Source organism: Paramisgurnus dabryanus, chromosome 12, assembly GCF_030506205.2.
Source record: "Paramisgurnus dabryanus chromosome 12, PD_genome_1.1, whole genome shotgun sequence".
Classification (NCBI taxonomy): domain Eukaryota; kingdom Metazoa; phylum Chordata; class Actinopteri; order Cypriniformes; family Cobitidae; genus Paramisgurnus; species Paramisgurnus dabryanus.
This window is the reverse complement of record NC_133348.1, coordinates 37149714-37175001: the sequence shown is the minus strand read 5'-3', so window position 1 is coordinate 37175001 and position 25288 is coordinate 37149714. Positions and strand designations below refer to the sequence as shown.

At 38.9% G+C, this 25288-nt stretch overlaps 1 protein-coding gene across 3 annotated transcripts in view; it reads right to left on the bottom strand.

Moving 5' to 3' along the window:
- The window catches only part of LOC135745422 (brain-enriched guanylate kinase-associated protein), a 206637-nt gene that overhangs the window by 134476 nt on the left and 46873 nt on the right, over positions 1 to 25288 (bottom strand). For 2 of the 3 annotated variants that reach the window (XM_065263719.2, XM_065263721.2), the window contains exon 1: positions 10081 to 10144. Coding sequence is in view for 1 of the 3 variants with exons in the window: in XM_065263717.2 (XP_065119789.1) it covers positions 10081 to 10151 (71 nt within the window). In the remaining 2 variants the exon portion in view is untranslated. Of the gene's footprint in view, positions 1 to 10080; positions 10281 to 25288 lie in introns of those variants that run through there. The other variant, XM_065263717.2, reaches the window with a different exon arrangement.

The following is a 25288-nucleotide window of genomic DNA, read 5'->3' as shown; positions in this document are numbered from 1 at the left end:
GACAGACAGCGGAGCGTTCTACCGAGATCCTGATTAGCCCGTTCGCATTGCCCATTGGTCTGCGGGTGATAACCAAAAGACAAGCTGGCCGTGGCACCAATTTGTCTACAAAACTCCTGCCAAAAACGAGAGATGAACTGAGGACCCCTACCTGACACTACGTCAGTCGGAATACCATGTAACCGAAAGACGTGATTAATCAAAACCTGAGCCATCTCTTTTGCAGAAGGTAGCTTGGGCAGGGGAATGAAATGAACTGCCTTCGAAAAGCGATCCACCACAGTTAGGACAACAGTGTTACCATTAGATGCCGGTAAGCCAGTGACAAAATCAAGGGCTATATGAGACCAGGGGCGGGAGGGCACGGGCAAAGATTTAAGCAGACCAGCGGGTGGTAAATTAGATGCTTTATTACGAGCACAAACCGAACAGGCTAGTACAAACTGTCTGACGTCAGTGGACATAGAAGGCCACCAAAAACGCTGACGGACGGCAGCCAACGTTCTCCGAATACCTGGATGGCCGACAAACTTGGACTCGTGACCCCACCGGATGACATCGGAACGTAATCGCTCAGGAACCCATAGGCGACCCGCTGGACACCCCTCCGGAACTTCCCCCTCCCGGCCGGCCTCTCTCACCCGCAGTTCGATTCCCCATACGAGGGCGCTGACCACCCTCCCCTCCGGGAGAATGGTCTCCGCCCTCTCCGAATCGGACTTCTCGAACAGACGGGAGAGAGCATCAGGTTTGGTATTTTTCGAGCCAGGCCGGTACGAGAGGGTGAAGTTGAAACGATCAAAGAAGAGTGCCCAACGAGCCTGCCTAGATGTTAGTCTTCTGGTCGAACGGATATATTCAAGATTTTTATGATCCGTCCAGACCAGAAAGGGCTCCGAGGTTCCCTCCAACCAGTGACGCCATTCACCCAAAGCGAGTCTAACCGCCAACAGCTCCCGATTCCCTATGTCGTAATTACGTTCTGCTGGGTTTAACCGGTGAGAGAAAAAAGCAAACGGATGTACTTTCCCATCAATAGACGATCGCTGTGATAAAACGGCGCCTACCCCGACATCAGATGCATCCACCTCCACTATAAATTGTTTAGCCGGATCGGGAATAGAGAGGACAGGCGCAGAGATGAACCGGGACTTTAACACATCAAAGGCCTCCTGAGCCTCTCTATTCCAACGGAAACATACGTTAGGTGAAGTGAGAGCAGTAAGAGGCTTAGCGATCTGACCGAAATTTCTGATGAAACGCCGATAAAAATTGGCGAACCCCAGAAATCGCTGAAGCTCCTTCCGAGTGTCGGGTACTGGCCAATCAGCAACCGTCTTAACCTTAGCGGGATCGGGACGAATCTCTCCCTCGGCAATAACAAAACCCAGAAACGAAACCGACTTCCTGTGGAACTCGCACTTCTCCGCCTTAACGAATAGCTGATTCTCTAAAAGCCGTTGTAAAACCATGCGAACGTGCTGAGTGTGTATCTGCATGGAGGGAGAAAAGAAGAGAATGTCATCGAGATACACAAAGACAAATCTGTTAATCATGTCACCCAGCACTTCATTGACCATGGTCTGGAAGACAGCTGGAGCGTTACAAAGACCGAACGGCAGAACGGAATATTCCCAGTGTCCTGAGGGTGTGTTAAAGGCTGTCTTCCACTCATCGCCCTCTCTAATACGTACCAAGTGATAAGCGTTGCGCAGATCTAGCTTGGTAAATACGCGCGCTCCCTGTAATAACTCGAATGCTGATGACATTAATGGCAAGGGGTACTTATTCTTAACAGTAATGTCATTCAGCCCTCGATAATCAATGCACGGACGAAGAGACCCGTCTTTCTTCTTTACAAAGAAAAATCCAGCACCAGCTGGAGACGAGGAGCGGCAAATGAGACCGGCTTTAAGAGCGTCATTAATGTATTTATCCATAGCCTCTCTTTCTGGTTTAGCTAGGGAAAATATACGACCCTTAGGCGGAGAAGTGTTGGGAAGTAGTTTGATCTCGCAATCATACGACCGATGAGGAGGCAGAGAAGTAGCCCGGGACTTACTGAAAACCTGATACAGATCCGAATACTCCGCCGGGACCCCTGAGAGATCGATAGCCGGAACCTGCGAGACAGAACAAGAGACAAGAGAAGGAGCAGGACCAAGACAAGAAACATAACACGAAGACTTCCAAGATAACACAACATTGTTCTGCCAATCAACGTGAGGATTATGTTTGGATAACCAGTCATGACCTAAAATGACTGGTGATTGTGAATCCTCTAAGATGTAAAACTTAATTTCCTCACGATGATTGCCAGAAACAAACAAACTCACAGGGGGTGTGCGGTGCGTGATCACAGCCATATGCTGGCCCTTCAATGTCCAGGCAGACAAAGGAGAGGAGAGAGGGATGAGTGGAATACCCCAGGACTTGGCTAACCCAGCATCCAAAAGACACGCCTCCGCACCGGAATCCAGCAACGCCTGTGACGGGAAAGAGTTAATAATAACAGGTAATGTAGTGCTGCTTATGGGAGATTTAAATGACGATGCGCCCACCGAGACTCCCAGGTTCATCGGCGGGCGTGAGCTTTTACCGGACAGGTAGCCGCCAGATGCCCCGGCTTGCCACAATATAAGCAGAGGCCATTAGACAGCCGAAGATTTCTCTCACCAGCAGAGATACGAAACTTGCCCAGCTGCATAGGCTCCTCGGAGGGCGTCTCTGAAGCGGTCTCCCCTGGTTCCGACATCAGATGGCGAAATGAGCGACGTAGATCTCTCTGCCGATGGCGAGACTCAACCCTCAGAGCCAGATCGATGGCAGCTTCCAGTGACGTGGGTGGGTCCCTCAGTGCAATCTCGTCTTGAATGCCCGGTGTGAGACCCTCGAGGAATTGCGCTCTTAATGCCGCGTCGTTCCAGTTGCAGCAAATAGCGAGAGTCTTAAATCTTATAGCAAAGTCTGTGACGGAGTCATTACGTTGCCGTAATCTCACCAACTCAGCCGCTGCCATGTCCCCCTTGAGTGAGCGATCAAACAACTTTAACATCTCCTCCTCAAGAGCCTCGAATGAAAGTGTAAATGGAGCTTTAGCCCCCCAGGCGGCCATACCCCAGTCTCTCGCTCTTCCCGTGAGTAACGTCAGAACGTAGGCCACCTTGGAAGTGGATGAAGAAAATCGACGGGGTTGGAGGGCAAAGACGAGAGAGCACTGTTGCAAAAAGGATCTGCAGGTGTTGGGGTCGCCATTGTAGGTGGGGGGTGTTGCCGTGTGTGGCTCCCGTTCAAACGCAACAGATCCTCCGGATGAGGCTGGGGCTTCATGGTGAGGAGTCACTTGGTCCAAGCGATTGCTGAGCTCTTTAAGTTGCTCAGACAAGATACTGAAATCTCTGGCAGCAGCAGACAATGCTGGTGAAGGGCGGTCTGCACCTCCAGACTTTCTAAACTTGCTTACTCCATTCGTGGCGCGCTCATCTGTCAGGAAATGAACTTCGGAGTCAAGTGCAAGTTAACAATATTTATTTAGAAAAGGAGATAGAGAACTGGAGAGCAAAGTCACTGGTAGATCCACACACGGCACACACCCGTTGACTCACTCTGGATGATAACACTACCGTGGGAATGAAGCACTCCCACAGTAGGAGAGAGTGAGTCGGCGCTACACAATAATCCAGTACAGATCCGAAGGGAGAGAGAGAGCCACCCACGCACTCCGTCGAGAACGCCGGCACAGTCACCACACGCAACAGAGGGATGATACACGCCGCCCTGAAGGTGGATGACAGGCGGGGATGGAAGATGGAAAATCCAAGTACTCAGACGGGTAATCCACTGTGAAATCCTGATGTAGAAGAGCCACTCGGAAACCACTGGTCACCGCCTAAAAACGAAGCGAACCAGCGGTTCCGAGAAACAACAGTCATTAGAGTCAATATAATCCACAATGGTAAATAGGTGTACTCCACTCACGGGTGATGATGCAAACCGGAGAGAGACAGAGACAGCTGGTATACCGCCTAGAAACGAAGCGAACCAGCTGGGCCAAGAGACAAACAAAGTCAATGAGATCCAATACTCCACAAGCGAGCGGTCCGGGTGAAGACGAGTCCCCGAACGCCGAAAACCAAACCTGGGGTAACAAGAGGAGGAGACAGAGAGCGACTGACAAGACAAGGCAGGGCAGCAGGACTGTGATAAAACAATGAGCGCGCAACGAAGGACAGGACTACGTGCAATATAAAGGAAAAGGTAAACGAGACACCACCGGTGAACAATTACAGAAACAAGGGGGCGGAGTTAGTGAACACACGAGGAACCGGCACCACAGGTAAACAACACACACACACAGATCACACAGCCATCGATCACCCAGCAGTCATGACAGTTTGTGTATGTTGCAGTTTTACACATACTGTAGAAGTGCCCTTCATAAGTATTCTTCTGTTTGTTGTGGAGTCAAGAAATGTCTAAACATTAAAAGATGAACATGAGACAAAAGTACAGAATCTGTCACATCACTATTTTTTAATGGTCACTTAGCTGTGTCCTGATTGTTTACACATGAAAAGCATAAAATGTGTAGGATCAGTTTGATTCACTTATGTGCATTTGTGTACAACACACACAAGTCAGCATTTAATGCTGTTGTTCTTTGTTGTTAAAGCATGTATGTGTTGAAACATAAACAAAGGTTAATAAATAAAATGTGACATTCTAAACTTCTGACATACTGACATTTACCTTACCAATTTCTGGTCTCCAAAGCAAACAGAAAAATCTTGTCTTTACAGTTCTGATACTTATGGAGGGCACTGTATTGTGTGTGTGTGTGTGTGTGTGTGTGTGTGTGTGTGTGTGTGTGTGTGTGTGTGTGTGTGTGTGTGTGTGTGTGTGTGTGTGTGTGTGTGTGTGAGTGTGTGTGTTTGCGCGTGTAAATCTAGATTTATTTTTTCATGAGTAACTAGTAACTCGCTACTTGAGTATTATTTTCATTGCATACTTTTTACTTCTACTTGAGTAATTATTTATTTAGTTACTTGTACTTTTACTCGAGTAAAGTTTTTGGCTACTCTTTCCACCTCTGTTAAAATCTTCATAAATCCAGGCTGAGTTTGCCACAATTAAGCCTAAATAATCAGACAGATAGCAGCTAGCTGTCATAGCTTGCAGACTAGCAGCCTAGGCTACAATTTTTTTGGTAGGCATTAGGCAAACATGTTTGCTGATTTTAATAAAGACCCTGTTATTCTCAGTCCTTCATATAGGCCGTGAGTTAAAAAAAAAAACATTTTAGGGGGGGTGCCCTTTATTTAGGTCAGAGCAACTGCCCCTAAAAATTCCTGTGCACGTCCCTGCATTTTAACAAATATTTTAGTAGTTAAAGTTCTTATTAGTTCTTAATTCTGTAAAAAAGCTTAAATAATCATAATATTCAGGGACAAAGGACTATGGGTATAATATATTTTTAAGTATATGTCCAAAACTCAAAATATTAAGTAATGTTTACATCATTAAGACAATATCTGGGTTAACAGTGTAGCATACTTTGAAAATAAATCAATTCAAGCTACAATTTAAGAGTTTGTAATTTGGCTATACTGATACCAGAGATTTTATTAAAATCAAAGTTTAAAACCTCTCAGAATGTCACCTGAGTAAAACTCCCCCAGCTGCTACCCTGATTTGCATTTGTATAGCTCACAGCATGTTAATTTACATGTTAAAGCCTCCCCTAGAATTAGAGGAAGGGGGGACAACTTCAGAGCAAGACCCACGTCAACTTCTGACAACTTACGGCAGTTTTCGGTGTTGGCTGCAAATTGTCATGCGCAGTCGTATACTTGGAGTTTCACAACAATCTACAGTGCCACATTCTGACGAAAATTCCACTTTTCATGCAGTCTGAGTTGAAAGATTTTCTATTTTTAATTAATTTATAATTATAATTCTCTTAGTGTTATAAATGGTATTATAACACAAAACTCATGACTAAGTCAGTCATTAAATAAACTTGATTCTCCACTGAAAAACACACAAAACTGCGAAAAATACAATACAATGTGCTGTTTATGTCAATAAACACTGATCACCTGAACGGTGACTTATTTACAAAAATGGTAATTTATCATTTACAACTAAACAACATGAATAATATAAGAGCATAAACCTCTATGACATTTTAACAAATATTTAAGTAGTTAAAGTTCTTATTAGTTCTTAATTCTGTAAAAAAAGCTTAAATAATCATAATATTCAGGGACAATGGATTATGGGTATTCCTTACAACATGTACTGCTAAAGTTCATTCACTTGAATGTTTAAGTTTAATTAATTTTATACGCCTAAAAGTTAAATTAATTAAGATTTTTTAAGTAAATGTCCAAAACTCAAAATATTAAGTGATGTTTACATCATGAAGACAATATCTGGGTTAACAGTGTAGCATACTTCAAAAATAAATAAATTCAAGCTAAAATTTAAGAGTCTGTAATTTGGCTATACTGGTACCACAGATTTTCTTAAGATGAAGTTAACACCTCTCAGAATGTCACCTGAGTAAAACTCCCCCAGCTGCTACCCTGATTTGCATTTGTATAGCTCACAGCATGTTCATTTACATGTTAAAGCCTCCTCTAGAATTAGGGGAAGGGGGGACAACTTCCAAGCAAGACCCACGTCAACTTCTGACAACTTACGGCAGTTTTCGGTGTTGGCTGCAAATTGTCGTGCGCAATCGTAAACTTGGAGTTTCACAACAATCTACAGTGCCACATTCTGACGAAAATTCCACTTTTCATGCAGTGAAATCCGCGTTTCTTTTGCTTCCGCCATTGTCGCTCCACTTGTAGAGAGGCATCAGAGTGGCACGCATGGTATTATGGGAATTGTAGTTCCAACGTCCCTCCAATCGCTGCACTTGGCCGGAAAAAACTACACGTGTTGCCCATAAGACCTAATAATTTACCGAATCACGCGACCACGGTTGTACCGGGGGAATTTTATACCGCAATACCACGAAATTTATAATACCGTTACATCCCTATTTAAAAAAAATATTGCCATTATAGCCCATATAAAACCAGAGACAGCAATTATTTTAATAGTTTTAACACTGAAGCTAAATGCGTCAGATTTCATCTTCATATACAATTTTAAATCTTTATCCAACCAGGGTTTACATTAGCATTTACTGTCTTTTAATTTTTGTATTTGCTTGCACATACCTTGAAAGGCTAGCCTGGTGCTTCAAGGTGGTCACACATCAGGCGAGAAGCACTGCGAGGCATCGCGTGTAGTCAGGGCCGCCTTAACCTAATGTGAGGCCCCGGGGCTAAGAGGTTTTGTAGGCCCCCCTTCCCCTCGATTTATAGTCTAATTTTTTTTTTTAAGTGTAATATCTAGGTAATCTACATCACAAAATGCATTAGTTTCTTTCGAGACATACAACTGTGAGTTTTCCCTCTTTGAGCCAGAAAACACCATAATATTGTTATTAACATATCACTGAGCCGAGCCCACTTGAGCATAAACACAAGACACTTTATTTAACAACCACACACAGCAACACGTGGTGATAATAAAACCAAAATGTGTGAAAGTATATATGTTTATAAGCTTTATATTTATATAGTTTTTGGAATATACAAATTTGCAGAAAATTGCCACTCATACTTAAATGCTCACCACAGTTTTAAAAATATAATAAGTTAAAGTTAGTTTTAAAGTGAAAATGCATTAATGATAACAAAAGATAAGTCTTTATAGACAGAATCTTGTTAAATGCATTAATGATAACAAAAGATAAGTCTTTATAGACAGAATCTTGTTTTTTAATCAGTTATTTATTTTGTAGGCTATTGAAGATATAGTATGCATTGTATTTAGTATTTATGCATACATAAGCATGTAAAACGACCAAGTATGAATATGCACAAGACAGACAGGGAACATACCTGTATTTAAGATCTTTAGATAATGAGATTATAATGGTGCTATCAGGGGATGATCATTTGAGATGGTCTTGTCGCTCTTTACTTCGTTAGACTTGCACCTTTACCGTTGCGTCTCTTTCTCGTCTTTGTAAACCAACAGATGTATTGTGAGCTAACGTCGCGTCAAACTACATCGCTCCAGCTGCGCACGCGTCACTGATATAAACGCGAGTAAACTTAAACTTTATAACAACTAATAGCATTATGTGCGGGAACTCCTTTCTTAATTTAGCGGCACAGTTTCTTGTGCACGTTTGGAGAGACTTCTGCATGCCAGAGACTCAGACAGCTGCACGAGCACAGAGAGAGCGAACGAGCGAGCGCGCGCACGAAAGAGAGAGAGACCTACACCTCACTAGTGCTTATTATGAAATTTCAGAAATTACTCTTTCATTTGTTGGTGGATTATTTCCTGTTTCTCTGTCATACTCAGTCTAACGTGCAGGAATGTCAAGTTGACGACGCGCACTTAATTACATTACGCGGAATAAAAAATATGTTACGTCTGACATTTTATTTCACGTTAAGTTACAACGGACCAATCAGCAGCCATGTAACGTGCAATTAGAGTGATTGACAGAAAACCTGACAAGTTACAAAACAATATGACCTTTGTAGCTCATCATGAACGCAAACTTGGGAGGCCCTTGAACTTGGGAGGCCCCTGGGCTTCAGCCCAGGTAAGCCCGTGCATTAAGGCGGCCTTGCGTGTAGTACAACTCGCAGGTATTGCACACAGCACGTGCACGTTAAATAGCGTGAGCTTAGTCAAAGTTTATTTCAAGATCCAGAATATGTGTTAGCAGCCTATGTTAATCGTTAACGATTTAGGACAAATATGATGTTATTTAATGTTAAACTATGTGAGTGGCGCGGCAGGGATTTGGATTTCAGCAGCGTCCAGTCAGTGTTGTTTTGATGACCTGCCACCCAGCCTGGTGGTGGTGTTGCCAGATTGGGTGTTTTTTCCACTACACATTAAGGCCTGTTTACACTGTGTTTTAGGCGGGTTTTCGCCTGGAAGACTAGAAATCTGGCACCCTATTGAACGACGTTAAACTGAGAGAGCGTACCCAGCCCATGTGGTAGGAGTTAATTGCAGATCACAAGTTCTGCACATCCAGAGACTTAGCAGATCACACCACTATCATACTCCGGCATAGCCATGCTGTTTTTTTAAGGAATTTTTAAGATAACCCTGGCTTCAGATGAGGGTGTAGGGGGTTTGAAAGGATGATAAGAAGAAATGGTACAATTTCAATCGAAATGTCATCTTCCCCTCAGCTTTGGCACTGAGGTCAGCCATCAAAGATGTCTGTCAGTTGTCCGAGCAGCCTTATTTGATAGAACTTGGCATTTGTTTGTGTTAAAAACAAAGTGCATGATTTCTAAAAAATGCTTTGGAAAAAGGAGTCGGGCTGACTACCAAAACACACTTGTAGCCAATCAGCAGTTAGGTGTGTGTCTACTAAACGTCATTGTTGCCTGGGTATGTGTGGGGCGGGTCTATCAAAAGAAAGTCCAGATTCTATTGGGGTAGGAGTGTGTTTGTTTAGGTGATTTCAAATGTCAAAATTGGTTTTCAGAGATCATGGACCCTGCTCACCAAAATCCAGTTCCAATGTAGGGCACCCTCGTAGGCAGTTAGGGGGGCTAAAATGCTTATCTGTTGTTGCTACTAAAGTTTAAAGAATGACTGGTTTTGCTTTAAGATATAGTAGATGCAAATCCATGTAATTCAATACTATGTTCTGCGTGTTTCAAACAAGTAATTAATTTGTGAAAGCCCCAGAAACACAAAAAGGCAATTTTAAAATAAAACATTTCAAAATTAATTAAAATACAGTAAAGAAGCAAAGCCCCACAGTGTAACAAAGTAAAAGTAAAAGTTTCCTCTGGTGGTTTAAAGATAATTATTGTATGGCACATTTACTGGTCAACTTTTGTAGTAATAGCACTTAAGGTAAAATTCATGATGGTAAGGTTAGGCTGCCCAATCTGTCAGTGATCTAAATGTGATTTCAGAGGGTTCATGAGATTACTCCGGTGGGCAGATGCCAAGATTAAAAGAACATCTTACCTTTTTTTCTGGTGTTTACAACCATTTCGAGAGGTTTTAAGAGCTGTTTTCCCAATATAAATCTTTTTCATGTTTTTTCACAGCAGGCCACCCCTCATCAAGGTCTGTGTCTAAATTCGCCACTTCCTAACCGAGATCCCACTTAATCCTTGTTCAGTCTGCTACTTTTTCTGTGCAGTCCCAACATACAACTGGAGATCCTGCCAAAAGAGCAAAGACAGTGAAAGGTGGCATCTTGCAATCACATCAGAAATTGATACCGACAGCAAATTAGAATGTGTCATCAGATTTTTCAAGAGTGATATTTATCTTGGATCCTGCAATTTACTTTAAAACCATATCTATATACTCTAAGCAGAAAAAAAATGAATAATTGAATCTTAAATATCTTGAAAAACGTGCTCAACCATTAAGACATATTGGTTTTATTATAAGCTATTTTATCTTTCAGGAGCGACACATATCTAATTTCCTCCATCAGGGAGCATAGGTTGGTAAAACAGTACAGCATCTTAAAATATCAACCTGCGGCCTTGACACACTCCCTTAAAATTGCAGGTGTTAAGCCCCTCCTGAAAAAGAGAAACCTGGATAACACTGTGTTGAGCAACTACAGATCAATCTCAAATTTTCCTTTCATAGGCAAGATCATTGAAAAAGTTGTTTTCAATCAGCTGAAAAAATTCTTAATTTCTAATGGTTACTTTGACATTTTTCAATCTGGTTTCCGACCACACCAAAGTACAGAGATAGCGCTCAAAGATAATTAAGTATATTCGCCTCAATACAGAAACAAACAATCAGTGCTGGTGATACTCGACCTCAGTGCTGCTTTTGACACTGTCGCAACATACTTTTGGACAGGCTGGAAAACTGGGTCTGGCTTTCTGGGATGGTCCTAAAATGGTTCAGGTCATACTTACACTCACCTAAAGGATTATTAGGAACAGCATACTAATACTTTTTTTGACCCCCCATCACCGTTAGAACTGCCTTAATTCTAAATGGCATTGATTCAACAAGGTGCTGAAAGCATTCTTTAGAAATGTTGGCCCATATTAATAGGATAGCATCTTGCAGTTGATGGTGATTTGTGGGATGCACATCCAGGGCACGAAGCTCCCGTTCCACCACATCCAAAGATACTCTATTGGGTTGAGATCTGGTGACTGTTAGTACAGTGAAGTCATTGCCATGTTCAAGAAACCAATTTGAAATTATTCGAGCTTTTTGACATGGTGCATTATCCTCCTGGAAGTATCAGAGGATGGGTACATGGTGGTCATAAAGGGATGGACATGGTCAGAAACAATGCTCAGGTAAGCCAAGGCATTTAAACAATGCCCAATTGGCACTAAGGGTTCTAAAGTGTGCCAAAAAAACATCCCCCACACCATTATACCACCACCACCAGCCTGCACAGTGGTAACAAGGCTGGATGGATCCATGTTCTCATTCTGTTTATGCCAAATTCTGACTCTACCATCTGAATGTCTCAACAGAAATCGAGACTCATCAGACCAGGTAAAATTTTTCTTTCCCCTTCTTACATTCAGTTTGGACTTCAGGAGATCTTGACTAGGACCACACCGCTAGATTCATTGAAGCTACTGCCATGTGATTGGTTGATTAGATAATAGCATTAATGAGAAATTGAACAGGTGTTCCTAGTAATCCTTTAAGGGAGTTTTGAAGGGAGAGGTTATTATGTGAGTATAGGTGGCCATAAATCTGAGTGGACATCCATGACATGCGGAGTCCCGCAAGGCTCGATTCTTGCACCGCTCCTGTTCAACCTGTATATGCTCCCACTAAGCCAAATAATGAGAGAGAACAAAATTGTGTATCACAGTTATGCAGATGACACTCAGATCTACTTAGCTCTATCCCCTAATGACTACAGCCCTATTGACTCCCTGTGCAAATGCATTGATGAAGTTAACAGTTGGATGTGCCAAAACTTTCTTCAATTAGGCAAAGAGAAAACTGAAGTCATTGTGTCAAAAACAAATATGAAGTTCTCAAGGTGAATGCATACCTTGATGCTAGGGGTCAAACAACTAAAAATCAAGTCAGGAATCTTGGTGTGATTCTGGAGTCTGACCTTAGTTTCAGTAGCCTTGTCAAAGCAATAACTAAATCAGCATATTATCATCTCAAAAATATCGCAAGAATTAGATGCTTTGTTTCCAGACAAGACTTAGAAAAACTTGTGCATGCTTTCATCACCAGCAGGGTGGATTATTGTAATGGCCTCCTCACTGGCCTTCCCAAAAAGACCATTACAGCTCCAGCTCATTCAGAATGCTGCTGCCAGGATTCTGAGCAGAACAAGAAAATATGAACATATCACACCAGTCCTCAGATCTCTACACTGGCTACCAGTTACATTTAGGATTGATTTTAAAGTATCATTAATGGTATATAAATCACTCAATGGACTAGGACCTCAATACATTGCAGATATGCTCATTGAATACAAACCCACCTCACTCAGATCATTAGGATCACATCAGCTAGAAATACCAAGGGTTCACTCAAAGCAAGGAGAGTCAACTTTTAGCTATTATGCCAGTCGCAGCTGGAACCATCTTCCAGAAGAGATCAGATGTGCTCCAACAGTAGTCGCATTCAAATTCAGACTCAAAACACATCTGTTTAGCTATGCATTTACTGAATGAGCACTATGCTGTGCCAAACTGATTGCACTATATTTTATATGCACTATTTTAATTCTTTTTATTTCTCTTGTTTTTATTCTTATTTTTAACAGTTTTATACTTTTATTCCTGTTTTATTCTTTTTCACACATTTAAACGGTTTTTTATTAAAATCACATTTATTTTCTTTTAATTGATATTTTAAATTCTCATGTATCTTTGATTTTTTTGTCTTTTATTTCTACATACTTTTTTTCTCTTATACATTGTTTTCTCATTTTTATGTTAAGCACTTTGAATGACCTTTGTGTATGAAATGTGATATATAAATAAACTTGCCTTGCCTTGCCTTGCCTAATGCTATAGATTACACCCCACAATGTAGTGCATAAAAAAAGAATACTTCTACAGTACGTACTGTCAAGTTTTGGGTAATGAATGGGTAAGAAGATTTGGACTGTAAGTATTTTGTAATTACAGGGTACCTATTGTGATATTACGTGGTATGTAATAAAAGTGTATGTATAGAGTCAATGGCCCTCATTTATCAATCTTGCGTAGAAACGGCCGTATATGTTGGTGTAAAATTACGCTTACACTCCTTTCTCCGCCTGATTTATGAAGCTGTGCGTACCTTTGAATTTCAGGTGAACGCAATACCTGCCCTTCTTAAATGCCGCGGTTGAAAACGATTGTGATTAGAATAACACGCCCATATAAATTCAAGTCTCCGCTTCCCCCACGCCCTCATTTTACGGCATGGACACACGGAAGACGGCAAAGAAGAGAAACCAGGGAAGTGGAAAGAAACAAAAAATTTTATTTAGGAGTTTAAAGAGTGGGATTAAAGACACATTAATAATTGCATGACAATTTGTAATATTCTTCTTCTTATTATTATTTTTATTATTTATGACACTTATTGATATTTAGATAATAATTTAAAATGGTTTAGTAACTTCTGTAGTGTATTGTTCTGTATTTACATACAGTTATTTGTTAGCTATATCTTAGATCCAGTTTGATACGGAGCTCCGGATATAATTCAATTTGTTTCCACGACATCCACATGTTTTACTAGGCTAATTCATAATTTGAAGTAATAATAATTGTAATAGTAATTACAAAATATTATAATTATTCATTCCAAGAAACAAGCTGTTGAATATTGGGAAAGAATTCTAAATTTATGGCCAGAGCCGGCCCTAGACCTTTGGGGGCCCTAAGCAAAATTTGGTCGGGGGCCCTTTGACCGTTTTAAGTAAGGCCTAAAGAAAAGCAATGACTACCTTATGACTATACTGCACATATTATATCTACTATGTTATTTTTTTTAAATGTGTCTATTAAATGATGTTTTAATTATTCTATGTATACTGTATGTTAATGATCTTTTTTACATTGCTGGTCCTGAGTACGTATTTCGTTCTTATGTGGCAACATGTAGCCTACAGAATGACAATAAAAGACCTTGGGGTGGTCCCGGACAGGGAATATCTTAATTAGTTTAATTAGAAAACATAACTAATTTTAACAAAAATGCCTTACTAAAAACATTATTTGTGTGGATTTTGAGGCAAAACAAAGGGCACTGGTGTATTTTAAGATATGTCAGTGCAAGCTTTTTTCAGTTTGGACAGCTCTTAGCCTACTTTTATTTTAGTCTAGGACTAGTTTAATTCCTGTCTGGGAAACTGCTCCCTTGAGTTCTTGATTTGAGTTCCATGTTTGATGTCTAACAGAAAAATATGATACCACTGACTGAACTGAATGGCAGTGCAGTGCAACGAACACACACTGATGAACTTGCTGAATAAAAAGACTTATAAAGTGATTTTCACTGACCATCAAAGAAACATTTTTAATTGACAACAGAGTTTAAGAGGCACAAACAACAGCCTATATATAATTCAAATGAAATAGAGTAAATAGAATAACATTTAAATAAAATATTATATAAAATAATAAATATAACACTTAAATGTTTAAATTTTTCAAATAAACAAAATTAACAATGATATCTAAAACACCACAAAGGTTAATAGTACCTAACATTCGCTATAACAACCGCATCACTATATATTATCCCTTACATAAATAGCATAACAAAAGTTAATAGGCTTGTTTGAGATGAGCTAAATCTGACACAAACATAGGCTTGTGGATAATAACAATTAACTTGCAAATAATATTAATAATTGAAGATTAACAATTAACATTGCATTCATAACATTAATCTAACAAAGCTGGCTACTGTATGTCATATGCATTGCTATAGTTTAAATATTAAACACTGAACCGTGACATTATACACTTTTGCAAAGGCTAGCAGGTGGTTTAAAAACGGTTCGCTGTCTGGGCATGTACCACGCATATGCGCATGAGTTTGTTTACTCTTACACATAAAACACTTTAAATTCAGACGTTTAACAATATAATTACACTAATGACATAATATGTAGAAATGACATACGTGAGGCATACGTGAAATATAAGCGTAACAGAATTAATTTACCACGTTAAACCGTTTAAATATTAATTATTAAGCTTAATAAACCAATTCACGTTATGATGGCAAATATAAGAAAGAGAAGTCAAACAGAACACAGGTTTGGTCATTACCGAAGTCAAATAAGATCCACTTACTTCGCATTTACGCACAAACACACATAACATTAAAGCAACAGCAAAAGTTTGCGTCTGTATCAGCGATCCGGCTCAACTCAACATTGCGTTCTGTGGGCGGGATGCTCGCCTGCACATAGATCGCGGGCACTAATTGGCTGCTGCGCTGGATGCTGTGTGTCAATCAATCTCGGCAAGAAAGAGATCTTATTAGCGAACTTTCATAATAACTATAATAACAAGTAACAGCCTTTTTAACATTGCCATAATAATAAATAATGAATATTTATATTTATTTTATGTTACTTTTGATGAATGATTTTTTTCAACCACTAGCTAAGTGACTTTAGGGGGCCCTCTGCTGGCCACGAGGCCCTTTGCAATTGCAAGTGTCGTTTAGTGGCTGGGCCGGCTCTGTTTATGGCCATACTTTATACTTAAAAAAAAGAAGTGTCCATAATGTAGCATAAAAGATCATTCGTGGCCATGATTTTTTCCGCATGTCATCATGATCGGATTCACGGCTCCATTCAACACAAGCATACCTTACCTATTCATGTCTTTATTTATCATCGAATATTTGCTAACTCTTACAGTCTCTCCACACTCCCTTTCAATTTCTTCTCCCTGCTCAATCTTAACTTTGATTTTTACTTTACATTTATGTATAAGGCTTGAATTCCATAACTTATTGCTAGACGTTTTCACAGATTCTCGAACTAGCAAATTATCAAAGTGCGTTCTTGGTTGAGCAAGCAGTGCTGAGCAGAGCGGAATTTCAGAAAGGTGCTCTGCGCTCTGATGGTAATATTACCGCACCCGCTCAACGCTCCGCTCCCGCTAAGCTCTGTTCTCATGCTCTGCCCTGAAAAGTCAGGTAAAGTGCACAGGCTCACAACTGAAGGAATACATATTCCTACAAATCAAATGCAAAACGTGCTTACACCACCTCCTGAGTTGGCGTAGGATTTGAGTGAACGCCAACGTCCATATTGATAAATCTCAAAGTCACCGTAGTTTTGGGTGTACGCCAGGTGTATGCTGAAAATTTGGTGTACACACTTTTGATAAATTAGGGCCATTGTCTCTAAACCAAGTTGGCAAATAAAATACAGTATAGCAGCACATCACTTGTACATTATGTATTACTGATATGCTTTTACTAGCAAAAGTGCATCTGATAATTTGGTTATCTGTTTAGGGCAAGTACAATAATTTACCAGTTAACTTACATTTGTTGACTGAAAATTACAGTGGTGCTTTATATTAAACCTTGTTTGGTTGCCTCATTTCGCTGCCTTGGAATAATAAGTTCTAGGGGTGTAACGGTACTCAAAAATCACAGTTCGGTGTGTACCTCGGTTCATTTTCGGTACAGTAAGGGGAAAATGCAAACATTAAACTGCAGGTTGTTTATTACTATAAACTTTTTTAACAATTTGTTTACACTTTTTAAACACTTTTTATTAAAATATAATAAATAAAATATATAAAAAATTAAAAAAGAATAATAAATAAAATACTGCTGCAAAGTTCTCCACTAAATAACATACTTTTACATTATTTTATAACAGTAGGTAAACCTTTTCTTAACCTTCTCTTAAACTTCTTTTACTAAAACCTTGCACTAAACTAACAAATTCAATTCCTTAATACATTTATGAACTATTAGCCTACATTTTTGCCACCAAAAATGTTTCTGTTTTGATTTATTTTGGATTTTTTTTAAGTCACAGTATTGAATTGGTTATGTACCATCTCTGCATAAAAATAATATTACTGCTCTATGTGTAACTGCATAGCAAGCAACATGATGATAAACTTATTATACACTCATATTGAGATGAGTGAGTTGCATACATAGCCATCTTTTATCTTTTGCACGTTTCTCCTAATCTTTGCTTGTGTCGCCAATATAAGCTGTGACTTAAACTAACAAACCCCTCCACAGCTGAGTAACAGCTGAGTAAGCCCGGGTTACAGCTCATCTCTGTCCCGACCAGATTAACTGATTGCATTGTGATAATGAAATGATTGATGCGAGGTGCAGAAGAAAAATCTGATCAAGCATTCCATTATTCTCGCTGTCACAGAAAGCGTGGCTCATGATTGCGTAGCAACGAAAGACGCGCGCAACCTTTCATGCATTTTTAAAAGAACAAAACAGCGCATTTACACACGTTTAACACACGCTTTTAGACACGACACATAAACGTTTACATCAATAATCAAATGAATATACAACTAAGTAAATAAAAATCTTTCTGCGGGCTGAATTATGTTATATGTTTGACAGAAGAAACTCGAAAATTGCCCTATGTTCCGCACACATGTGCACCGTGCTGAAAGCCCTGTACCGAAACAGTCAGGTACGAATACAGGTACCGTTATACTCCAAATAGGTTCAATCTGCATTTTGAGTAGTTTTGAGATATTAAGCAAGTTTTGCATTCCACACAGCAAAACTGATAATGAAAATGATATGAAAATTATAATGATAGAGACCCTAAATGTATATGTATTCTAAATGTACAATATCAACATCAGATTTGTAAATAGTTTTTGTGGGATGAGGTCGACTGCATATAGACTGCAAAATCGTTTTCTGCAAGTTCAGCAAAAAAAAGGTTCAGCATGGGTTCAGCAAAGTTTCATAAAGTTTAATAAATACAAGTACACAGGCTTATAAAATGACCACCATATAGTACAACAATGACGTGACTAGAGAACATAAACAGCCTGATTTCACGAGAATTTGCTGGCTAAATGTATACATTTATACGAAGTTAATCAGGCGAAAACATACAATTATCATCATTTTAGGACCACCTCAAATACAATACATTTATTAAGAGTTTCAGTCTGGCTTCAACTCCACCCATAGCACAAAAACAGCCTTAGTGAGAGTCACAATCGATCTGCTGATGACAACTGACGCTGGCACACCATCACTCCTTATCCTCCTGGATCTTTCAGCAGCATTTGACACCATTGATTATAAGATTATGGAGAGATTTTCGGGTCAGATTGTAAACTAAAAGTCTAAAACTAAAAGTCTAAATTTGAAACTAAAAGTCTAAGTGGAAAACTAAAAGTCTAAGTCGAAACTGAGAGTCTTAGTTGAAAATGAATTTGGTATTTAGGATTGGGCATTTTGTATTTAGGATTGGGCATTTTGTATTTAGGATTGGGCAATTGGTATTTAAGCTATTGAGGATTTAGGATTGGGCACATAAATGTTACAATTCTGTCATTAAGTTGAAGTTATCACATTATAAAGTACAGTTGTCACTCTGGCTTGCTCACTCGCTGTTTGGTTAATTTACAGTGTACCTAGTACTGGGAGCTCCCTCTGCTGTCCACAATGTGCCTCTGCGCACCAGCCATTTCAAACCCAGCCTCCAGTATCTGGGCCACGCCTCCTTATTTGCATACACTCCTCAATCCTCAAATGCCCTATCCTAAATCCTAAACGGCTAAATGATTAAATGCCCAATCTTAAATCCCTAAATGCCCAATCCTAAATTCTCAATAGCTAAATGACTAATTGCCCAATCCTAAATACAAAATGCCCAATCCTAAATACCAAATTCATTTTCGACTAAGACTTTTAGTTTTCGACTTAGACTTTTAGTTTCAAATTAAACTTTTAGTTTTCGTTTAAGACTTTTAGTTTTAGACTTTTATTTTACAATCTGACCCTAAAATCCCCCCATATTATGATCCTTCTTAACCGGCTACATCAATCCATTAGACTTAATAATAATGTCTTGAACTGGTTTGAGTCATACCTTAAAGACAGGTCTGAATTTGTGGCCATGGAAAATTCAAGGTCCTGTAAGCATGCTGTTGTGTGTGTGGTTCTCAATTCTTGGACCCAGCTTATTCATTCTCTACATGCTTCCTCTTGGAACGGTCATCAGTTGTCTTGGATTTTAATTTCACTGTTATGCTGATGACACAACTGTATATGAAAATGGATAATCAGTCATTACCATCAACTTAAGATAAGCGCATGGATGAATCATAATTTTCTCCAGCTGAACACTTCAAAAACTGAAGCAATCCTCATTGGTTCTCCACATCAGAATCAACATCTACCATAACCTGCATTACTTTTTCTGGCCAGGTCACTCCACTATCACCATTAGTTACAAATATTGATGTCAGGCTTGATCTTCATTTAACCTTTAAGTTTCACATTAAAGCAACACCAAAGAGTTTTTTTACCTTAAAATAACATTTCCAAAAAAGTTTCAGTGGTTCATTCACTCAAAACAGGGTGAATGGCACTTTCACATTCGCTTTGCAGCCCTCTATCGGCCAAAACCGCACTAAAGAAGTTTCCAACCATCAGGTAGTAGTCCTGTAGTTCGAGTGAAAACTTCCAAAACTTTCTTTTCGGCAGACCTACAATCCAATCAGAGCCAGCTATGCTGCAGTATTTACTACAGTGCTAATGAACAATTACGCTTCTAACCTGTAGGGGGAGCAAAGAGCAATAACTCTTTAGTGTTGCTTTAAGCAACTTTGCAAGACATAATTTCATCACCTCAGAAACATTGCCAGACTTCGTCACACATTAACTCTACGTGATGCTGAGAAACTTGTACACGCTTTTGTCTCCTCAAGACTGGACTATTTTTATGATCTTCTCATCGGGACCCCTGCCAAGAGCATCATGAAACTTTGGCATATTCAGAACACTGCAGCTCAGATCCTGATGAGGGTGCACAAATATGAACATATCATGCCAATCCTTCAATCCCTACATTGGCTTCCTACTTCAGCCCAGATTAAGTATAAAGTTTCCCTCCTCACACATCACTGTATCCATGGAAATGCCCCTCAGTTAACCCTCTGGGTTCTAAGGGGTTTTTAGGGCCCTGGGGAAGTTTTGACATGCACTGACATTTGTGCTTTTTCCAGTTGCTTAAAAACATATTAATGGCAAAAGTCTCATAACACTGTGTTCAGCACAAACTGGGCTACAATATTATATGATCAAAATGTATGTACAAGTTTGTATTTTTAAGAGAAAAATGTTTATGAGTGATGTTTGAAAATGCAAAATTTTTAAGAAACTAATATAAGTCCACAAAACTCATTCTAAACATGTTTTCCCAAGACTTTTTAAAACAGGATCTAGTAGTCTAGAGTTTTTTCTTCAAAATGATGTGAAAATCAGTCTGGCTACTCATTCACATAAAACAATATATTGATTTCTAAGACACAGTCTTTCCCAAGCAAAAGTATGAGTGGAGACGGGAAAGCTCCTGAATAATCAGTGATTGACAAATGAGAGACAAAACAGTTGCATAATGAGCCACATAATGAGCCTTGTAGGAATGTAGAACAGGAATGTAACTTTCTCTGTAGTAAAACCATGATAAGGTTTACTTGGGAATTTATAACAAAAAATGTTCAATAGAATGTAAACACACACACATTATTTATATACTTGTGAAATGTATATATATATATATATATATATATATATATATGTATATGTATATATATATATATATATATATATATATATATATATATATATATATATATATATGTATATATATATATATATATATATATATATATATATATATAAACATACATATTTATTTATTTATTTTTATTGAAATATACTTTCACAAGTATACCTTTAAAAAACCATAGTAATCATTGTAAAGGTACTGTTTGGCCATTGTAAAAATAAACACGGGGTTAGTATTTGGTTGGCCAGCGGGAGGTTTACTTTTGTGCAGTAAAAAGCTCAAAATAAGAACTGCCTATCATTATCTGGACTCTTTTTTTTGTGTTTTTCTAATCATTATAGTAGAAACACAACAAGGAACAAACGTGATAAACTCATCAACGTTTGTTTACAGCCACCGCCGCCATTACTCCCTCACGTGTTGATCATGAAAGCAGTACAAAAAATGTGTCCACACGCGAGTGTCCCTGTGTTTAATAAACTTGCAATGCTGAGATACACACTTAGACGCAACTAAATAAGGATTGTACTGTTTGCAATCGCGTATTTTATAAGAAAACCAAAAATTTCCTGACTCGTTTGTTTGTGTATGTGCATTCCCGTCACGTCAACTGTTTGCCGGAAGACAAAGAAAACACTCGCGTCTGGAGATACTGACACACATTCGCAAGTAAATAAGGATTTAGATGTCATGTTTGGTGCACTTAGATAAAACAACAAGGAATGGAGAGACTGGATTGTGGATTGCGTATCAATTGACTGCAGGAGGCACGGGTTATGCATATGGATATCTCTGCTCATTCACTTCAATGGCGGGGGGGGGGGGGGGTGGCAATCTCATCTCATTACAGATAAACAGGTAACAGGGAAAGACGGTACCTCTCCTCCTTCTCATACACTTTACACCAGTGGTCTCAAACCATTTGCGGCCCGCCCTCCCCCTCTCTGCGGCCCGCGGCACCTTTCAACAATATAACATAATCTGGCCCGCAGAAATATTTTTATTCACTTTGTTTCATATTCATTTAATTTTTAATTTAAACGTTTAAGGGTTCGTCTCCGTGATTGCGAGGATAACGGAATGCGTGATCTGACTTTAATTCCTCATCTGAACCTCGCGTCAATCATATCGTTGTCACCATGCGATCAGTTAATCTGGTCTTTGTAGTGTTTGTCCAGAGAAGATTTGTTACTTCCGGGTGAATATCAGCTGTTACTCAGAGAAGAGCTGCGGTGGGGCTCAAATCAACAAGTCACAGCATCTAATGGAGACACCACATAATATGAGGCAGAGCCGTAGATGTAATGCAACACATAAACTACAGATATGAAAATTTGCCATCAAAGTGCCCAGGTTAAAAGAGGAAAGATGAGGAGAAACAAACAGAGGATAAAAGTATGTATACTGCTATATATTAATGAGGTATTATATATTATTATGTAGCTTGCTATGCAATTACACCTAGCAGTATTATAATTTTTTCTGTTTAACTAGCTTATGTAACATTGACTACCCATTCAGAAGTTTTAGGATCACTTTCACTTATACATATTTTTCCACATATAATAGCAAATTCATTAAAACTGTTGAATAACAAAGATGGAACATAATAAAGTCAATACTATGACTGTAAACAATCCAAAATAAATCAAAACACAAACACTTACTGATGGTAATTTTTTATAATAGTTTATAAATATATACAGACATTTTATTTGTTAGTTTAGTGCAAGGTTTTAATAGGCCTTAGTTATTAAAGAGAAGGTTAAGAAATGATTTACTTATATAAAATAATGTATATTTAAAAGATAAAAAACACTGCTTTTATTATACATTAAATAATAGAATTTTAACAGTCAATTTACAGAAATATTGTACTTTTTTAACCTTAAAATAGCTCTGCGGCCCTCCGATTAAATGTCAATCTCAGAAATGAACCCAAGCCAATTTGAGTTTGAGACCCCTGGTTTACACCGAATGACAATATCTGTTTTCAATCTCACTTACATCATTTAAAAGGAGACATTCCAAGCATTATGTAGACATTTATCTTTTGTTTCTATGACAAGTATTCGTTAAGTTACAGTTAATTTTTCTGACGCGTTTCTGAAAGGACTTTAATGAGGGAGAGAGAACAAAACGTGCATCATGTTTATTTTCTTAATTTTGCGAAAAGCACAACATGCTGTTTTTATTTGGAGTGGACATAAAAAAACTAGACACTTTAACGATTTAAATGATGTATGAATCATATCTGTATGTCCAAAATCAGCAGAGTAATCTAAGTCTCTTTGCGGAGTGATCGAAAAATAAAGAGTTTGCGGCGCCAGCGCCGCAGTCGACCCCAGAGTGTTAAACGTCCTCTGAATTCCCTTTAATGTGAAAATAGATTTTTTTATGGTTTTAACTATTTCCAAAACATCACTTTTTACTTTGTATAGATCAGCAATATTTTCCTGCACACCAGCAAAGAAGTAGACAGAGGCTATAGAACATATCTTGCCCCAACGTAACCCGGTCTTAGGAAGCTAACACACTTTATTAGTGATATTAGTGACTGGATGGCAAATAATTTCCTTATGCTAAACTCTAATAAGACAGAGAAACTTATTATTGAACTGAATCGCTCCAAACAAAATAAGTTAGAGTACCAGTTACCCATAGATGGCTGCACTGTGGTGCGATCTTCCACAGTCAAAAACCCAGGTGTGATGTTCGACAGCAATCTATCTTTCGACAGTCATATCTCCAATCCCTGCTGCGCAGCATTCTTCCATCTTAGACATATCTCAAAAATACACCATATGCTGTCTGCTTCAGATGCTGAGAAGCTTATTCACGCTTTTATGACCTCAAGAATAGACTATTGTAACTAGTTACTCGGGGGATGTCACACAAATCAGGTAAACAAGCTGGTTCAAAATGCTGCTGCAAGAGTGCTTACTCGATCTAAGAAGTATGACCACACTGGTTACCAGTTAAATATTGCATACATTTTAAATATAGCTAATCACATATAAAGCCCTTAATGGCCTAGCACCTTCATAACTTAGATAACTACTATCAGAATACAATCCATCACGTATACTGCGGTTGAAAAATTCTGGTCACTATGTGACACTGCCACACAAGACTGATGTTTTAACTGCTCAATAAATATCTTTTATGATTTTAAGTATATTTTAGTTTTAAGTAGGTTTTACATGTAGTCTTAGCCATTTTATTCCATTTTATCTCTTACTTTTAATTTGTGTGTATAGGTGTGTTCGACATCGGCTGCGGCTGGATGTAACCGATCGGCGAGATTAGCCGCGTGCAGGCGGGGAGGAGCTGAAAACGGAGACGTGAAGTCGGACGCGCTGTGGTTCCCGTAGTTTGCGGCATGTACATCAAGCATGGCTGATCACGTGCCGTTTGCTTGCTTAATCGCATTAAACATGATTTGTAAGATGTAAACTACATGAAAAGTTAATGACACTGTTTTGAATGTCCGTGTATGAGCAAGAGTGGAACTGAAGAGGCTTACAGCATCTGTTTTTACAAGAATACAGTTCAACATAAGCATATATTATTTAAATACCAATGGGGTCTACATTTTTTAACCATTTTATTTTCATGAGAGATCAAATGACAGGAAACAAGAAAACACTATAAAAGGAAGTAGCAAAGAGCACATGGATAGCATATTGTAAAGCTAATCCACTGCTGGATTGAGGAGTTTCTTTTATTGTGGACTTACCCTTCCAGACATCTTTTGTGGATTACACTATCACTGGATTGTATATACACTGCAGAACACTTTGCACATTTGGACTTTTAACAGGCTTGAACTTTTAGATTGTTTTAGGTTTAGTTTTCTTGTATTCCTTTCTTTTAACAGTCTTAAGTTTTAATGTGTTGTTTTAAGTTCATTGTGATCTTGTAAATGCAATTATTTAATTTCATTTCACTTGTCTGTCATCCTTTTAACATTGTTTTAACCTCACACAGTAAGATCTGACCCCTTTTAACTATTTGTAACTCAGCTGATAGGGCTGATCGGTACATCTTAATTATCCCTAGAGTATCAAAAGTGCCTAAAGGTGGTAGATCCTTTTCCTACTTAGCCCCTAAGCTCTGGAATGATTTACCAAAAAATGGTAACAGTCGATTAAGTTTAAACTAAAGACATTTCTCTTTAACAATCCATTCACTTAATTTATATAAAATATAAATTTAAAATATACTTTTGCCGCAATAGTTAGCCTGTATGGATCCGAGGGGTTATTAAACCACAATACTGTTTGACACTTGCATTACATGCGAACAACCCCTATGCTAATAGGATTTTGTTTCTCTTTCCCAGACCCAGTTCCAGCTGCAGTGAAGGTCATCACACCACTGAACTACTGGCCTTTCTTCAACGTGATGCCCAGCCGATGACTGACC